General features: G+C 37.0%; 1 protein-coding gene across 3 annotated transcripts in view; it reads left to right on the top strand.

The window, feature by feature from the left end:
* Window positions 1–18,066, top strand: part of NCAM2 (neural cell adhesion molecule 2) — a 539,492-nt gene that overhangs the window by 405,462 nt on the left and 115,964 nt on the right. For all 3 annotated transcript variants that reach the window (XR_006287979.1, XM_037905715.2, XM_043538332.1), the window contains exon 12: window positions 5,104–5,277. Coding sequence is in view for 2 of the 3 variants with exons in the window: in XM_037905715.2 (XP_037761643.1) it covers window positions 5,104–5,277 (174 nt within the window). In the remaining variant the exon portion in view is untranslated. The remainder of the gene's footprint in view (window positions 1–5,103; window positions 5,278–18,066) is intronic.

Below are 18,066 nucleotides of genomic sequence, written 5' to 3'. Positions count from 1 at the left end.
CGTTGGAAGACTACTCACATGCTTAAAGTTAATATGCATATAAATGTGTAGGTAGATCAGGGGAATGCTCACTGTTTTGCAGGATTGAGTTCATATTTGATAACTAACTGCAAAACTGGACTCAGTTCATGAGTCTGCTAATGCTCTTTTTTTTCTTCTCTTTTTTTTTGCTCTCCATTGGGGAAAAAAATGCTATTACCCATCCCAAAGGAGATACTAGATATTTTAATTTCTATTATTTAAAGGAAAATAATACTCTGGTTTTTTTGGTTGTGTCCAGTAATAGTGTCCTGTTCTACTTTCTTTGGATGACTGACTTTTTTTTTCTAAAGTGTATTGCACTTCTCTATACTTCCATATTCTGTAACAGAATAGAACTTGGCTACTCTTTGAAATGCATGGATGGCATTCTTTAAAGGATGTGCCTTTAATGTGCATTATGAGTAAGTGTTTGAGGGTGTTTCACATTTTCTTAAGTAGTTCCCTTTTAAACATTTTGGCACGTTGTTAGCTATCATGAAAAATATTTTGCTAGGTCTTCACAAGAGCTTCACTTGATGCGCAGTAACAAAAAGAAACTGAACATTAATCTTTTGGCAGAAATTATACTCAGATCTGCAGTAAGAAAGAAAACAAAAATCCTTTCTGCTCCTATGATGTTTCCTCCCATATGTCATGTTTATCATAATGAATTATATACAAAACTAAAAGAGTAGGACAGAGGAACCCACTGGATAGTTTTGGGAATTAGCAGCAGACTCTATTGGATAAGAGTCTCTTTAAGAGGGTAACCAGCAGTGGCTAACAGAGGTTGGAGGAGAGGAAGGCCTGTTGGAGCGTGGAATTATGTGTTTCCTAGGATGAAGGTAAGGGAAGGTATGAAAGTATAAGGCACCTATCATCATCATACCTGAGCACCTGACAATCTTTTTATTGTATTTCACAGCCCCTCTGTGAGGTAGGGAAGTGCTTTTCCTACTCTTTCACAGATGGGGTACTGAGGCAAAGAGAGACTAAGGCCATGTCTACACTACCACTTATGCCAGAAAAACTAATGTTGCTCAAGGATGTGAAAAACACACACCATAAGTGGTAGTTTACAGCACTGTGTCAGTGGGAGAGTGTCTCCTGCTGACATAGCTACCACTGTTCATTGAGGTGGTTTTAGCATGTCGTCAGGAGAGCTCTATGCCATCGGCATAGAGCAGCTATACGAGAGACCTTATAGTGGTGCAGCTGCATCGGTACAGCTGTGGCGCTCTAAGCTAGGTAACAGGCCCAAGGTCTCACAGGAATTCTGTGGTGGAGGACAGAATTGTACCCAGGTTCCAAGCTAGTTCCTTCACCACTGGGTCACCCTTTGTCTCCACAGAGGTACAACAGTCACTTATAGTCTCCTCTATCTCCCATTTTCAATGAGAGTTAGAAAGATGGATGTGTCTTTAAATAGCTTTTTGAATCTTGTGTCTAAATGAACTGAAAATTATATTAAGTGCTGACAGAAGTTCATATTGATTCTTACTTCATCCCAGATGGTTTGATCATTCGTAGATGAAGACTTCATTTTATGTGAATAGTTTAGTACATGGATAAGTTTTAGTCATCTTCAGACATCTGCACAGCTTTGTACATGTCTCTGACATACCACTCTGAAACAGAGGAATAAATTTCTTCTTATATTGTAGGATAATGAATAGTAGAATGTGAAATATGCAAGTAGGAAGCAAATTGCATAGAGGCCAGTTTCAAATATATAAAAAGAGTCTAATCACATGTGATTTTTTTGTCTTCTGCATGTACAACAAAAAATGCTTGCCAGTACTTGTCATGCACTACCATGTATATAAAATGCCCATGTACAGTACTCATCTGCTGAATCACATGAAAAACCTACAGGACCAGGCAAGTTTGAAAAAAAAAAGAAAAAGAAAAGACTCTTTAGTTAGTTGGGACATGTTATATAAAGCCGAGTTCCTGCTTCTGAAAATGTAGAGACTCTGAAATAAATTTCTCACTTTTATTTAATATCTTAAAATCTCAACAGAACACCTATAATTAATAATTTTTATTGTTCTTTTCTGCCTTGAAAACTGTGCACTAGTTTTTGATTACAAAGAACATATTTCATCTCCAAGTTAGACTGCAAATTAATCCTTAAAATGCAAATAGAACAGAAACCTTTCAGAAAGATCCTTGACAATACTTTGGAATCCAGTCCAGGAAAAAGAAATGTATATGTTTGACTGCACTGCAGAGTTTTATAAAAATGGCTAAATAGTTTTGTATGAATATTTTTATATTTTGCTTTAATATTTTATTTTTATGGCAGATTAATCTGTTTATAGGAATACAGAATCTGAATTCTCTATTTAGGTAGAAAGCATAGCTGATTTAAGTTTGATTTAAAAGCTGCTATTCCCCTTTACTTAGTTATATAGTGAATAGGGCTGTCAAGCTATTAAAAATATTAATTCTGATTAATTGAACAATTAATCACATTGTTAAAGAACAATAGAATACTATTTATTTAAATTTTTTGGATGTTTTCTACATTTTCAAATATATTGATTTCAATTACCACATAGAATACAAAGTGTACAGTGCTCACTTTATATTATTATTTTTATTACAAATATTTGCATTACAAATATTTGCATAGTGAAAACAAAAGAAATAGTATTTTTCAATTCACCTAATGCAAATAATATAGTGTAATCTCTTTATCATGAAAGTTTAACTTACAAATATATAATTATGTACAAAAACTAACCACACTCAAAAATAAAACAATGTAAAACTTTAGAGCCCACAAGTCCACTCAGTACTACTTCTTGTTCAGCCAATTGCTCAGACAAACAAGTTTGTTTACTTTTGCAGGAAATAATGCTGCCCGCTCCTTGTTTACAATGTCACCTGAAAGTGAGAACAGGTGTTTGCATGGCACTGTTGTAATGGATGGCGTCACAAGATATTGACGTGCCAGATGAGCTAAAGATTCATATGTCCCTTCATGCTTCAACCACCATTTCAAGAGGACATGTGTCCATGCCGATGACGGGCTCTGCTCGATAATGATCCAAAGTAGTGTGGACCGACACATATTCATTTTCATCGTGTGAGTCAGATGCCACCAGCAGAAGGTTGATTTTCTTTTTTGGTGGTTCAGTTCTGTAGTTTTCACATTGGAGTGTTGCTCTTTCAAGACTTCTGAAAGCATGCACCACACCTCATCTCTCTCAGATTTTGGAAGGCACTTCAGATTCTTAAACCTTGGGTCAAGTGCTGTAGCTATCTTTAGAAATCTCACACTGTTTGGCAAATCTGTAGTGAAAGTGTTCTTAAAATGAACAACATGTGCTGGGTCATCATCCAAGATTGCTATAATATGAGATATATGGCAGAATGCAGGTAAAATAGAGCAGGAGGCATACAATTCTTCCCCAAGGAGTTCAGTCACAAATTTAATGAACATTTTTTTTTAACGAGCGTCGTCAGCTCTGGAATGTCCTCTGGAATGATGGCCGAAGCATGAAGGGGCATATGAATGTTTAGCGTATCTGGCATGTAAATACCTTGCAATTCTGGCTACAAAAGTGCCATGAAAATGTCCGTTCTCACTTTCAGGTGACATTATAAATAAGAAGCAGGCAGCATTATGTTCCGTAAATGTAAACAAAGTTGTTTGTCTTAGTGATTGGCTGAAAAAGAAGTAGGACTGAGTGGACTTTTAGGCTCTAAAGTTTTACATTGTTTTGTTTTTTGAGTACAGCTATGTAACAAACCCCCCCTACATTTGTAATTTGCACTTTCACGATAAAGAGATTGCGCTACAGTATGTGTATGAAGTGAATTGAAAAATACTACAGTAACTCCTTGCTTAACATTGTAGTTATGTTCCTGAAAAATGCGACTTTAAGTGAAATGATGTTAAGTTAATACAATTTCCCCATAAGAATTAATGTAAACAGGGGGAAATTTTTTTTTCATCAGACAAAAACCTATATTATATAAATATATATACACACATTATAAGTTTTAAATAAACAGTTTAATACTGTACCCAGCAATGATGATTATGAAGCTTGGTTGAGGTGGTGAAGTCAGACGGTGGAAGAGGGTGGAATATTTCCCAGGGAATGCCTTACTGCTAAATGATGAACTAGCATTCGACTCAGCCCTCAAGGGTTAACCCATTGTTGTTAATGTAGCCTCACACTCTGCAAGGCAGCAGGAATGGAGGGAGGGGAAACAGCATGGCAGACAGAGACAGAGACGCACACCCTGTGTGAGAGAGAGAGAGAGAGAGAGAGAGATGCACATTGCCCCAAGCCTCCACCAGCTAGCTGCAATGGTTTGCTCTTCCTGCAAGCAGTGGACAAGGCAGGCGGCTGCCAAACAACGTTATAAGGGAGCATTGCACAACTTTAAATGAGCATGTTCCCTAGTTGATCAGCAACATAACAACGTTAATGGGGACGACTTTAAGTGAGGAGTTACTGTATATCTTTTGTTTATCATTTTTAAACTGCAAATATTTGTAATAATAATATAAAGTGAGCGCGATACACTTTGTATTCTGTGTTGTAATTGAAATCAATATATTTGAAAATGTAGAAAAACATACAAAATATTTAATAAAGTTCAATTGGTATTGTATTGTTTAACAGTGCAATTAATCGTGATTAATTTTTTAACTGTGATTAATTTTTTGAAGTAATTGCATGAGTTAACTGCGATTAATCAACAGCCCTAATAGTGAACAAAAAAAGTCAATCCACTCTTGTTTTCCTCTAAATTAGCTTGATTGTACTATGAAAGAAAGACAGAAGAGAACCATCTCCTTGGTGAAATGGAGTATGTTTATATGCACTTTAACACTGTTTAATTGTCCATACAAGAATGTTTGTTTCTTTTACTTGTGGTTTCATATCACTGGACTATAATGTAAACTTAACTGTTTAAGACAGAACCTGAAGTCATATGCATTAAAATATTTTATAACCTATTTTTTCTGAGGAGGCTGTTTGAGATGGATTATCAAGTGCTTTCTGTGGATTATCTGATTACTACTGTTGAATTAAATTGATGTTTGTTCTTTTCTAGATGTGCCATCCAGTCCCTACGGAGTAAGAATTATAGAGTTGTCACAGACTATTGCCAAGGTCTCTTTCAATAAGCCAGATTCACATGGAGGTGTGCCCATTCATCATTACCAAGTGGATGTGAAAGAAGTTGCTTCAGAAACTTGGAAAGTAGTGCGCTCCCATGGAGTTCAAAGTGAGTCTGTAAAAAAGTTAAAAAAAATTATTAAGATACTATCAAGGAGTAATAATATAAATTCTTGTTAACTGAGTTTGTCTCACCTATCAATATTACTTCTTGGACCATATCCTCAGTTCCTGTAGATAGTTCTGTTGACTTCAGTGGAACTAAACCTATTTACATAAGCTGAGAATCTGGCCTTTTATAGCCTTTTAAAAGTTCATTGACATTATTTCTTGGTTTTACAGAAGTCTGGTAAACAAACCTAAAGTTATTCAAAGAGTAATGATTTTGATTTATTTATTATGCCAGTTATGCAATATGAAGAACACAGTTTGCAAAGTGATCAATCACAAAGAAGGGAAATCACAGAAGAATTAAATTAAGAGTCTTGAATATGCTTCACTGTGCATTTAATTAAGAAATATTAAGAGGGCTAGTGTGTGCTATTTAAATCCTGATGATGAATTATTGATTTTAGCTACTCTATAACCTTTTATATACTAGTTAATCTTTGTTACATATGTTTTAAAACATATTTATAAAATATTAATAACTCGTATCTCTTTAGTGCTAAAATAAATGTCCTGAGATATTGCATGGTTGAGATGCTGGACAGATGGGCCAGAACTTGGCCAACGCTGTGGCCACTTGGCACCACTCTGAAGACACAAAATGCCTATAAGCCTCATCTAAATAGAGTCACCTGAGGATTCCCCTGGCATCGGCGAGTCAGTTGCATGCCTAGAGGGGACAGAAGAGTGTTGGACAGAAGGTGTTGCAGTACAGCAATCCCTCTCAGGCCCTCTCCTGCCCTTGGGTGTTGTTCTCAGCTGGTATAGGTTAGAGTAGACCCAAGACTCCTGATTTACACAGGGGCTGAACTAATTTTCATGGTCTACAGAATTAGGGGAACACAAATGTGTCCAATCTCTCTGACACTCACACACATGTTCTGTGTTTAGCATAGTCCAGTCAAATCAAGAGGATAGGATTAGGGGTTCAACCCCAAATCATCTCCTTTTAATCTTTATTATGGTATTATTATAGCTATTGAATCAGAATGTGGCTCATTTATTTTGTTGCCCAGAAATATGTTAAGATTTTGGTCAATTTGACTGTTACAGTTAAGGGTGTACGAGATATATATTCAAACATCCTGTTTTCCCACCTCTTCACTTCATAAAACCTTCACTTGTTGGTTCTTACGTTTTCCAGATTTACTCTCCTGAATGTGAATTTTTGAAAGTTTGAACACAATCTTTTTGACAGTTTTCCAGATATGAAAGGATCACACAAGCATGCATGCACACACACACACATTTTATATATAACGTATACAATATTCCCATTGTAAAATATATATATATATATATATATATATATGTTCACCTTCTTCAAATGGGAATATCTTAAAATTAAAACTTTCTGAACTTGAAATGATACAGATACTAAGGATTTAAGGATGAGATTTTGACAGCTGGAAACAATTTTCAGACCTGGTTTGGAAATTTTCTGATGGCATATTTTTCTATTGGAACATGCCAATTTGTCTGTGGTAGACATATTTGCAGAAATATTTCAATATTGATGAATGCTTGTTAAAAAAAAAAAACTGAAAAAAGGTGTTCTCATGTCATTGAAATGTTCCATTTTGACCTTTTCAGAATCAGACATTTAAATTTTCCATTTTGAATTTATATTTGTTTCAAAGTTTTATGTTATATAATCTAAAATAAAAAAGGAAAATTGGAACAAAACATTTCAACTTTATCTATTTTGTTTTACAGTCAATTTAGACCTCTTTTTTTTTGTAAATTGCAGAATTCCCTGTGAAATAAAAAAATCCAGTTCCCATCCACCTCTAACAGTTTGATTGTAAACTACAAAAATTATGAGCAGTATTGAAAAAAATAAGACATCTACTGCAGAAAATGTAATTAATTTTTCAATGGTGATCTTAAAACCAGGTGTATTGTGCAAATGTTCACAACTATCTAAGACCTGAATGGGTCTTAAATGGTGCCTAGACCTGTGCTGGACTTTTTTTAATTGCTGAGTATCTCAGGGTAGTCAATTGAGTCTAACTAGATATTTAAAGATTACTTTTAAAAATAGTTATTTTTCTCCCAGCTGCTGTTGGTCTCGCTGCTGCCCCAAAATTATTTTCCCACCTTAATTCCTGACAAGGTGATGCAGTAAGTCAGTGTGAGCTCTAGCGTTAAACTACAGATCTCTAAATAAGAGCTGACCTAAGCCTTCACTCAAAACCTGAACCAAATCCACCATTTTTAAAGATTCAGATAGGATTGGTTATTCTAGAGCTCTGTCTTTATCACTAATGTAAAATAGCATGAAATAAAACAAACCAGTGTGTAAAGTGAAAATTCACCTTTTGTAGTTGCCACAGTTTCTAGCACCACCTGCCCTTGGATGATGCTGCCAGCAGCAGGAACCAGTCTCTCTGCCGTGGCTCCATGCTTTTCTGCTCCCTGCCTCACCGCTGACAAAGAGAAGAGCCTGGCTTGGAATGGCACCCCTGAGTTCCAACACTGGGTGCCAAGCTGCAACACCACTCACCCCAATTTGATGTCAAATAGGAGTGAATGACATTCTGACCTGGCACACGGGATAGCAACAGGGGCACCATTTCAGGCCAGGCTGTTCTCCTTGTTGGCGGGGAGCAGAGCCACATGGAGCTGGCTGTGGAGAAGTTGGTCCCTGTCGCTGGCAGTAGCATTCAAGGGCTGGTGATGCTAAAATGACCCTCCGGAAGCCTGGCTTGGTAGGGAACTGAGGGTGAGGGGATGGGAGGAGCTGGTGCCACCACTAGGGCAAGGGTGCATGATCCATGCACTGCTGCCTGGTCCCTGTGGGGGGAAGGCGAACAGGGCTGGATGTGGGGCAGAAAGTGGATAGCAGGGCTGGATGTGGGGATTTATATATGGTGATTTCAGGTATTTTATTAATGTAAATCTAATAAAAATAAAATATTTTAATGGATATAATGAAATAAAATGAATTTTAAAAAAATAAAATGAAAAAAGTATATCCCAGAGCTCTAGTTATTGCCATCCCTCCAATTTTGTAAGATTTTGCTGTTCATAATTTTCAGTGGAAATACCACGAGAGAAAAGATTGGAAGTACTACATTTCTGGCCTGATTGCAACTTTCATGATGAGACTGTGATCTTGCCAGATTTGCAGCCTGGTTTCCTGACTTAAGAAGTTTAAAAAAGTAGCTGAACAATTTGATGCATATTGTATCAGAACCACACCTTTTGAGCTTCATTAGTTCAGTTTGGAATCCAAAGTCTGAAATGTCAATGGGAAATCTGTTGCTTCTGCTGTCGCATATGTAGTGTGATACTTTTATTTTAGTTCCTGTTCTCCATCTGTTCTTCATTCCTAAGTTTTAGTAGAGAAGAGAAAATAAGAGGGAGAGTCGACCTTTGGCGTTTCGTAGTAGTGTTGTTTTTATTTATTTATTTGTTTTCATTTGAACACTCTATATTGCATCAGTGTTTTGTGGAAGTTGGATAGTGTCTTGGCTGTAGTGCATTTTACCACAACATAATAGCAGTAGCAGTAGTAGTTAGCCTCAGAACTCAGAAGTTTTGCAGGTCTAGGGAAAACAAGATGTATTAAGACAATCCATTTCCTCCAGATGGCATGTTTGTGGGTGGTCTTCCTCCTCTCCCCATCCCATTTTTCCTTTTGTTTTCAAGTAAGGGTGGTGCAATGAACTGAGACTAGGAGCCTCCACTGATAATTACAACACACTAAAACACTCAGTGATGAAAAAAATTAAGTTGCATTGCTATGTGGAAAATTGTGATATAGGGAAATGTAATCTGGACCCTGTTACCAAAGACAATACAGTTGGCATCTGGGTGTGACATTAGCAAGATGCTTAATTTAAGCTGAGAGATAGGCTAAAGAAGAGAATGCTTTAGCATTAACTGTGTATCACAGTATGTTAAGACACCTCCCCAGAAGACTTTCTTTGAATTTTAGTCTTTGTTTTTAATGTTGGGAGTGTACAGAGATGAACTGATTACATAAAAAAGTAATTGCATTGACCGATCCTGTTATCAGTAGTTCCTGGAGTTGTCTATTTGCCATGTTTTCCACTGTTTGATTTTGAAAGATTTTTTGGGGGCATTATACTTTATAGTTGATCCATGTGTTTTGAGTTAGGGGAAAAAGGCTTATTGATTGCTGGGATTGCTTTAGTACAATATCTCTTTGAAGTGTACATTAATTCATTGTGAAAACTGAGAGTGAGCACAAGTACTTGCTGTTTGTGATCAGCCCCTCTGTGAACAAGACTGTGAAACTCCTTGGATCTGCATAGCCATACCACTCAACTGATGCAATGTGGTACATAGCCCCTCAGAATGAATGGTAATATGGGACACTAAACCTCATAATGCTCCCCATTTTTTTCTTGCTGTCCCCTTTTTCCCCTCTGTATTCGCTTTTTTATTCCCTTTTCTACACAATTTCCCCTCTCTTTCCCTTAGTGTCACACTCTATTTCCTTTCAACTATCCAGCTTCACTTCCCTTGAGTCTCTTACTTTACACTCCATTCCACTGTGCGACTCTGCCCCACACTGCAACACTGAGAGGTGGGGAAAAAAATCAGATTATCCTCAGATATCTCAGAGGTCGGTAATATTTGTGACTACTTCTGCTAGTAGTAACAGTTCAGAGCCCCCCTCTCCAAAACCTGAAGAATCATGTTTGAACTTCAGAGAGCCTCTGTGCTTTGTAAATAGATGAAAAATTGAATGTCTGACCATATGAGGGAGAGTTGAGTTTGCAGTTGATTAGAGTAAAAAATTCATCATGTATCCATAGTTAACAGAGGATGATATAGTAAATCATTGTTTCTGCTAGTACACCGAGGACTTTAATAAAGATTTGTAAAATATTTTATGGCTACAGTACAGTCCTTGAAACTATTGTAAATATAGGAAACTACTGCAATATCTCTGAGACCACTGGAGGAAAATGTTCACTTTTAACAGCCCACAGCATACACAGATTGGTAATCCTATACTATGCTGTTTGACAGAGCAATAAAATGTGCCTGATTTATTTTAATTGTAAAACAGTGCAGATATTGCAAGTGTATTGCATTTCAGTTTTGTTTTGGCTGTTCTTAATGATGTAATGTAGTCACAAAACAAAAATCCCTCTATTGAGTATCTCTTCATTACAGAGACAAAGAAGTTCACCAAGCCAAAACTACCATAAAATATTCTTTTTGATCTTCTGTGACACGTGATCACTAACATTGCAGGACCCAGTATAAAGATACGGGCCTTCACCTCGTTCCTTCAATTCTCTTACTTTCAGACTGCTTCAGCATGTTTTCTAAAAGTCTTTCTAAACTCCCCTTTGTTACTTTTTATCCCATTTTCAATGTCATTGTAGTTAACACTGAGATAGCACTTCCATATTAAATTGCTATTTTCAGTTGTTTAGAACGTTTTCAAAAAAATATCTTTGAGATTGGTTGCAGTTTCTCCTGCATTTGTCAGCCTACAACTGCTGCTGCTGCTTCTTCCCCCCACCCCAATGAAAATGCTTTCCCCCGTTTTTGTCGTTTTGAATGAGAAAAAAGTCTTCAACTGTAATAAACCTTGAGACTGTTTATTTTTGTGTGTTTAGATAATTCATAACCAGTTTTCTTTTAAGCCTTCACCCCTGCTATCTTACCTACTCCTCAATGAAGAATAGACTCATAGACTATAAAATCAGAATGGACCATCATGACCCACCCACGCTTGTAATAGATGCCTAACCTCTGGCTGAGTTACTGAAGTCCATAAATCATGATTTAAAAACTTCAAGTTCTAGCAAATCCACCTTTATACTTGTTTAAACCTGCAAGTGGCCCATGCTCCATGCTGTAGAGGAAGGTGAAAAAAACCCAGGATCTCTGCCAGCCTGAACTGGGGGAAATTCCTTCCTGACCTCAAATATGGCAATCAGTTGGCCAGCCTGAACATGTGGGCAAGATGTACCGGCCAGACACCTGGGAAAGACTTCTCTGTAGTAACTCAAAACCCTTCCCATCTAGTGTATCATTATCAGCTATTGGAGATATTTGCTGCTAGCAATTGCAGATTGGCTACATGCCATTGTCTGTGTGTACCACGTGTCTGCAAACTTTCCTTACTATTTATAAGAAGGTAAAAGTCAAAAAGTCAGGGCATGATTTTCTATTGCCTTTCACATTCTGCAGTCATTTAGATCTGTGAAAACTTGGTATTAAATGCTATGAAAGCAGAATGATAGAGGTTTACACTCTTTTGACCTCTGATGCAAATGGCAGCATTAGGTGCAAAGTAAAGGTAAACCAGGCCCTCATAGGTAGTGTTTCACAATCCCTTCCCACACATTTTGCACAAGTATAAATGACTGCACAATGTACAAGGCAGAGGAGGATCAAGCCTCAACTAACTTGGTGCTGCCCTAGTTATGAAATGTAAACCATACTATTCATGTTCTGCTAGGATAGATTGCTATATATACACTTTCCCAAGGGGAATGCAGATTAACATATTATCATTCATAACTCAATTTTATTCATTTTAATATATTCTTTGGGTCAATACTGAACAGCACTGTCTGTAAGAAGGGTATGTTCTCCTAATATCTATGATATTCTTCCAGTGCTTCATTATAATGTAAAATAGAAGGAGGAATAATATGTTTATTTTCATAAAAATGCCTAGTTCCATGTTTCATTATTACAAAAGGATTTTTTGTCAGTATATGGGCTACAAGTGGTACAATAGGGTGATTTTAAACAGAGACAGAAAGACACACACAGAGGAATGTAACACTTAATAATTAGGTTTCAACCATGTTTTCTTTAGGAACAATATGTAAGGGAAAATTTATATTGCACTTATAAATATGTAGCTTTTTACAGATTGCTCCCAAATAGTTCTCAAGTTATAAGTACCATGGCTCACTTTATTATCTATCTCGAGAATGCATTTAAAATAATATCAGTCCTCCTTTAGGCTCTTGAAGCCATGCATCTCAGACTTGAAATATCTACATTCCCAAGTTCAAATGCCAGTAGGGTCAATTCCTCTTGCATCCTTCCTAAATTGGTACCTTGAATTCCATCCCCTTTATTGTGAGAACAGTTTCTCATGAGATTTTATAAATAAAGGCCATGTCTGGTCTGGGCACATTTATTAAACTTTCCTATACACATTTTAATAGACTAAGGGTTTGCCCTTACCCAAATATTCTATGTGCCATGCCTGGGGCTGATCCTCCCTTACTTGCAAATCCTATTAAAGTGAATGGGAGTTGTGTATGTGTGACTGATGAGATGGCTGAACCCCTGAAGTTATACATGTGGGTGTTGCCTTTCCTCGCTGGAGGTGGCTGTATCAGAGAGAGAGAGAGAGAGAGAGAGAGAGAGAATGTATATAATTTGTAAATCTCTTTGGGATCCTTCAGGATAAAAGGTGGTCTATCAATTTATTATGATGTTATTCTGTTTTACTTTTCATAATATATGGTATTCCAGGTGTACCTGTAGTAAAATTGTAGTAATTTTTGTGTGCAGTTCAAGCTTCAGGATAAAACTACTCAGCTTCACTTTGCTGTCTCCAAACAAATGCTTAGACTTATTTGACAGATGCCTCATAATTCAAATAAATGTACCCTCAAGAGACTTCATAGATTTATGTTATGTGATCTTCCATGGAGGTCTCATCCACATCTCTATATGAAAAACACATTATGATAAGGTGTCCTTTCTTGTGCTGAAATCTAATCTTTGTATTATCATGGCATTTTCATAGTGAGGTCATCCAGTGTCTGATTGTTGATAGTTATTGCCCATTGCTTCTTAGATTATATGTTCTGTCTTACCCATTTCTTCATTTCTGAACCATGTTGAAAAAAAGACTGTGCAAATGATCTCTGGCTGAGACATTCATGGCAAGAGATATATAACTCAGGAGCCCATTCCAATGAGCAAAAGTTGTAAATAAATGCCTGGTACAGTGCAAGCCACTTAGAACAATCCAAAATCTATGAAAGCTTGGTTACTCTGATATAGCCAGATGTCTGTCCCAAGACAATCCTGTTTTAGTTTAATTTAGTTTTGTTTTTTTTTCCCTTTAGTGAGAACTGTGTATCCAGTTGCAGAATATTATGAACACACTGTGGGAACTTAAAGGGATCAGAAGTTATCATGGTGGTGTTTTTTGTGTTTACGTTTTAAATGATACTCCAAGCTACACAAAATACACGTCCGGGTTTAGAGTCTAGCTTTTATGACCTGACTCTCCCAAGGGGCCATCATTTACACCAATTCAAAATGAGGCAGAACTGTGTGTCAAATACTAACAAATCACTATGGTGGCATTTTGTAAATGGCTGCACAAGATGCACGGTAATGGAAAATCAGACCTTTTATTTTTAAAATCCCAGATAGATATTTTACTTTAAATTAATTAAATGGGCATTTTAGAAAGTATCAGTCTTCACGGTAGCACTAATTCCTGGGATCACAAAGCCATGGCATGTGCAGGCAGTGAGCCTGTGATATTACCACTAATCATTATGGCCACTCTGGTCTACTTGCCAAAGCACCTGCCAGCTATCGATGAATGCTTAAACAGTGGAATTACCTGCCTCATATGTGAGTTATTTCAGTGAAAACCATAAAAAGTTCCACAAGTTATAACTATAAACTTGCATTGTGGGAGGAAAATGTTCATACTAGATTAAGGATATATAGTAGAAGCAGAATTGGTTTGTTATCCTAATACTAAAATGGTTACTTTGATTTTAACTTACTATTACACGTTACAAGATGAACTCCTACTAAATTCGCACTTTAATTATGACACTAGAACTACTATTTTGGGACCTTCCTGCCCCTCCATTGTAGGTCTGCTGGAAAGAGAGAAGTTTCCTTAATGCCATGATATTTAAGGGTGTCATGGGTGCCATGGTCTTTGGGGGACAATTCAGACCAGTGAGGGGTTAGGTCACTGCCTGCCCTGTAACCCTCACCATGTTTTGTGGCTGTAGTTCCTCACCTGGCTCCCTCACAAGCAGCCTACCAGCATGCAGGTCACATCCTGAAGTGACTGTGTATAGCTGCAGCTCTGGTCCATTAGACTGAACCCAGCAACCTGTCAGCAACACACCAGTCACACTCTGGCTTCCACCACCTTGGTTACAATGAATAAATAATCCCAACAAATTCCCAGTCCTAAATTTTCCCCAAACTGTGTTCTCTTAACTGTCCAGCCCTCTCCTGGACAGCTCAGAGAAATAATAAGGTTTGTTGTTCCTGTAAACTAGGGGGTAAGTACACCCTTCCCTTTAAACATAGCACTGAGTTGGTTTATGGTAAAACTGAAATACATGTATTAACAAAGTATACACAAGATTATGTGAGTTCAAGTATAAGGAATGAAGAAAGAAAGAGTTGCAAGTCAAAACACAAAATACACTTCTAAAAGTCTAAAACTTAATCTAGCAAGCTACAGGCTTTCTTCAGGATAGTTTCTCTCACCAGTCATTCTTCTTCCCAGCTTAGATCAGTCAGGACATTCCACAAAAGTTCAGGGTGCTGGCTTCCCTTGCAACCTTTGGTGAAAAATCTTTACCTACGTTGGATTCATACTCGTATTCCTCTCCAGATACTTGAACACCCCCCCACACACCGTTAGTTTAAGGGCCATCTTTTTCATCTTAAAAGATCTCTAGCCTCTTGCGTCTGTCTGATGGATACCAAAGATGCTTTCTGTCTTTTCTTATATCTTCCAAAGTTCAGTGACTTTATGTCAAGAGGAAGGAACTCCCATGCTGTTCTTCCATTCCTGTGGGCTTCCCAACCTCCTGTATGATGTCTATGTAAATAGGGTTTCCATTGTTTCTGATTCCACCATGCTTAATTTACATAGGAGACAGGTAGATAGCTGCGACATTCCCTTAAGTCTGGGCAAACTGTGGAGTCTAATATCAGTGAGTATCAATAATTCCTTATATAGTGCTAATACATACATTTCACAGTGATATCAGTCACCAGTGTGTAATTAAAGACTTCACTCTATACATTTGTTAATACAGTAATATTGTATACAATCATATGATTCGGGTACTTATCACTTGAGGTTCAGCCAGTAGACCAGTAAACTCATGAAAAAAGATTCTTCTCTCCTTCTGGGTGGACACACCATGCTGTCTTCTCCCACACTAGTTAGTATGAGGTTTGCCTCCACCTGTTGTTAACTTGATGGGTGTGTTTACATGATATGTAAATACATTTTCATTGTCTTTTAAAGTACTTTGGAAGTAACTCCAAGATGGGGAAAACACATTCCTTTGACTGGGGCAGACCTGTTTACCAACCTTCCTGCATGCCTGGTTTAAACACACTTTAGTAATCATTCCAGCATATGTCCTAACTCTCAATTCACACCACACACATACATCACACAAGAATATTAATGATCAATGTGTTATTAGTTTTCAGATGATACCTCACAATGCATATGTTATACAAAGATTATTGCAACAGCATGTCGGGTGTAAATACTGGTGTGCTTAGTGTCAGAATGGGTTTGATCCATCTTGGGGGGGGGGGAGTTAATGGGTAGTTAAATGTTTTTACTCAGTTATAACTGTATAATAAAAGGTAATAATCAAAACTGAAATTGAGAAAATAGAAGGCAGTCACCCATAAAATATTCCATTTAAAATTAAAATATGCTGGTATGACTCTGGTGCCAGAGTGTTTAACTGAGTTTGGTTATGGGAAGCATATTGGTCAGATCTTATACATTTTCAAAACTGATTAGGAGTTTGGAGTACCACTGATTTGAGTGTCCAACTTGAGGAGGTTTTAAAGGCTTGCAGAGGGTGAGTACATAGTCCTTTCTGAACATTGGGACCACTTAAGTGTCTGAAATTGGGCATCAAGTCTCCCCAAATCACTGATCAGTTTTGAAATGGTAGACCCATAATACTAGGCTTAGCGGTATTATTGTCAGTCCGTTGTCTGAGCATTTGAGTTTCCTACATAGTTTTGTACTATTAGCAGCCAGTGGTGGTGTCACCATTATGTCTTTTATGTGCAACTTTAAGAATAGAAATCACAACTATAATCTCCACTCTCATAAATCAAAGTTCTATGGATAAAAGCAATCACATAACGGTACAGAATACACGAAGCACCAAAAAACCTGCAAATAATTACCAAAAGGGAGGGATGTGTGTGTTTGTATGTTAGAAACTTTCTTTTTCAACCTTCTTTCCAAATAAGCAAAACCTTCAAATTCATTAGTTCTTTTATGTGTATGTGTCCGCATGGACGCACATATGCAAATTAGTCCATGTAACTCTGCCTATAACCTAGTCTTTGTCTGCATCCATGTTCATCTTCATAATGTAGATGTCTTATATGGCATAGAAAGGTTGATTTTGTTTCTGATTTGCAAATAAATATTTTAAAATAAACTACATGGTAGATTAGGGTCATTTAAGGCCAGTTGGTACATTTATACAGAAGACATCTAAGTAAAGGGAAAGCTAAGTCTGAATATTTCAGGAAGTTTTTATATAGAATCTAATCCTCAAGTGGATGAAAGTGTGTACACTTCTGACTATCAAAGGTGAATAAAATGACTCAGGAAGTAAAGAAAACCCAGAGAATCCATTTCACAACCTGAGTGCATACCTAAAAGTAACTCAGTGTTATGCAGATATAACCATGCCAATTCTTGATGTTCTTGTTCTTCTGTAGCTTGTAATTTTGTGTCTTATTGCCTTCAATAGAGGAGAGAAAGCACGTTGCAAAATGTGTGCCATTCTTTCTGATTTATATTGTGCTGCTCTTTAAGAATAGGGATACAAATATTTGAAAGCCTCTAGAAACAAATAAAAGAGTTCTTTTTTCATAAGAAATATATGTGTAGCAAATATGTTTGACTAAGCAAAGTATGACTATTCTAAACAAATTTCGCTATATCTGGTATGCTATTACCACTTGTGTTTCTCATATTTTCCCACTACACTTTTGCTAATGCACATTGAGACCTGTTTTAAAGTCTGTTTCACTATATAATCTAAAGTAAGCTCCTGATATTTAGAAATTCACAATGTACATGCTGATCATTTATGGTAGACTTGCTGATTTGATTCATATGAATTAACCTTGTTAAGAAAGAGGGTCATGTAATGCAATATTGGATATGAATAAATGATAGATGGAAAGCATGGTGCAGCTGCAGATTTTGCCTTTCACAGCAGTATTGCATCTATTTTACATTTCCACTTTGTTTATAAACTGTAAAGTACACATCGAATATTTATGCTTAGATAAACTTCAGCTGCATTTTGTAGTATAAAACAACATACTTTCTGGCAGGTGTAATATTGTGCAAGCAAATACTTTTCAAAGTGATTAACTGACATGGAATTACCAAGATTTTCATGGAATTACCACTGCTGCGTGGGGCAGTGACAAAACTGGAGAGAATGGAATGAATAGTCTAACCCTTCCTCCATTACAATTCCCAACATAATTACATGAACCAACATTTTCTCAGTTCTTATCTCCTCCCCCTTTCTTTCTCCCAACTGGCAGCAGTAAGAAATGGGAGCCTAGTATAGCTATGTAAACCACCACCTTGTATAGCCATGCAGTGGGGGTGTAGAAGGAATGTTAAGAATGAAATTCATCCCTGTGCAAAGGGTTAGTGCAAGGTCTGTCTGTCACTTAAGGGCCATTGAAGCTGTATTTT

Source organism: Chelonia mydas, chromosome 1, assembly GCF_015237465.2.
Source record: "Chelonia mydas isolate rCheMyd1 chromosome 1, rCheMyd1.pri.v2, whole genome shotgun sequence".
Lineage (NCBI taxonomy): Eukaryota > Metazoa > Chordata > Testudines > Cheloniidae > Chelonia > Chelonia mydas.
This window is presented reverse-complemented; position numbering and strand designations above follow the sequence as displayed.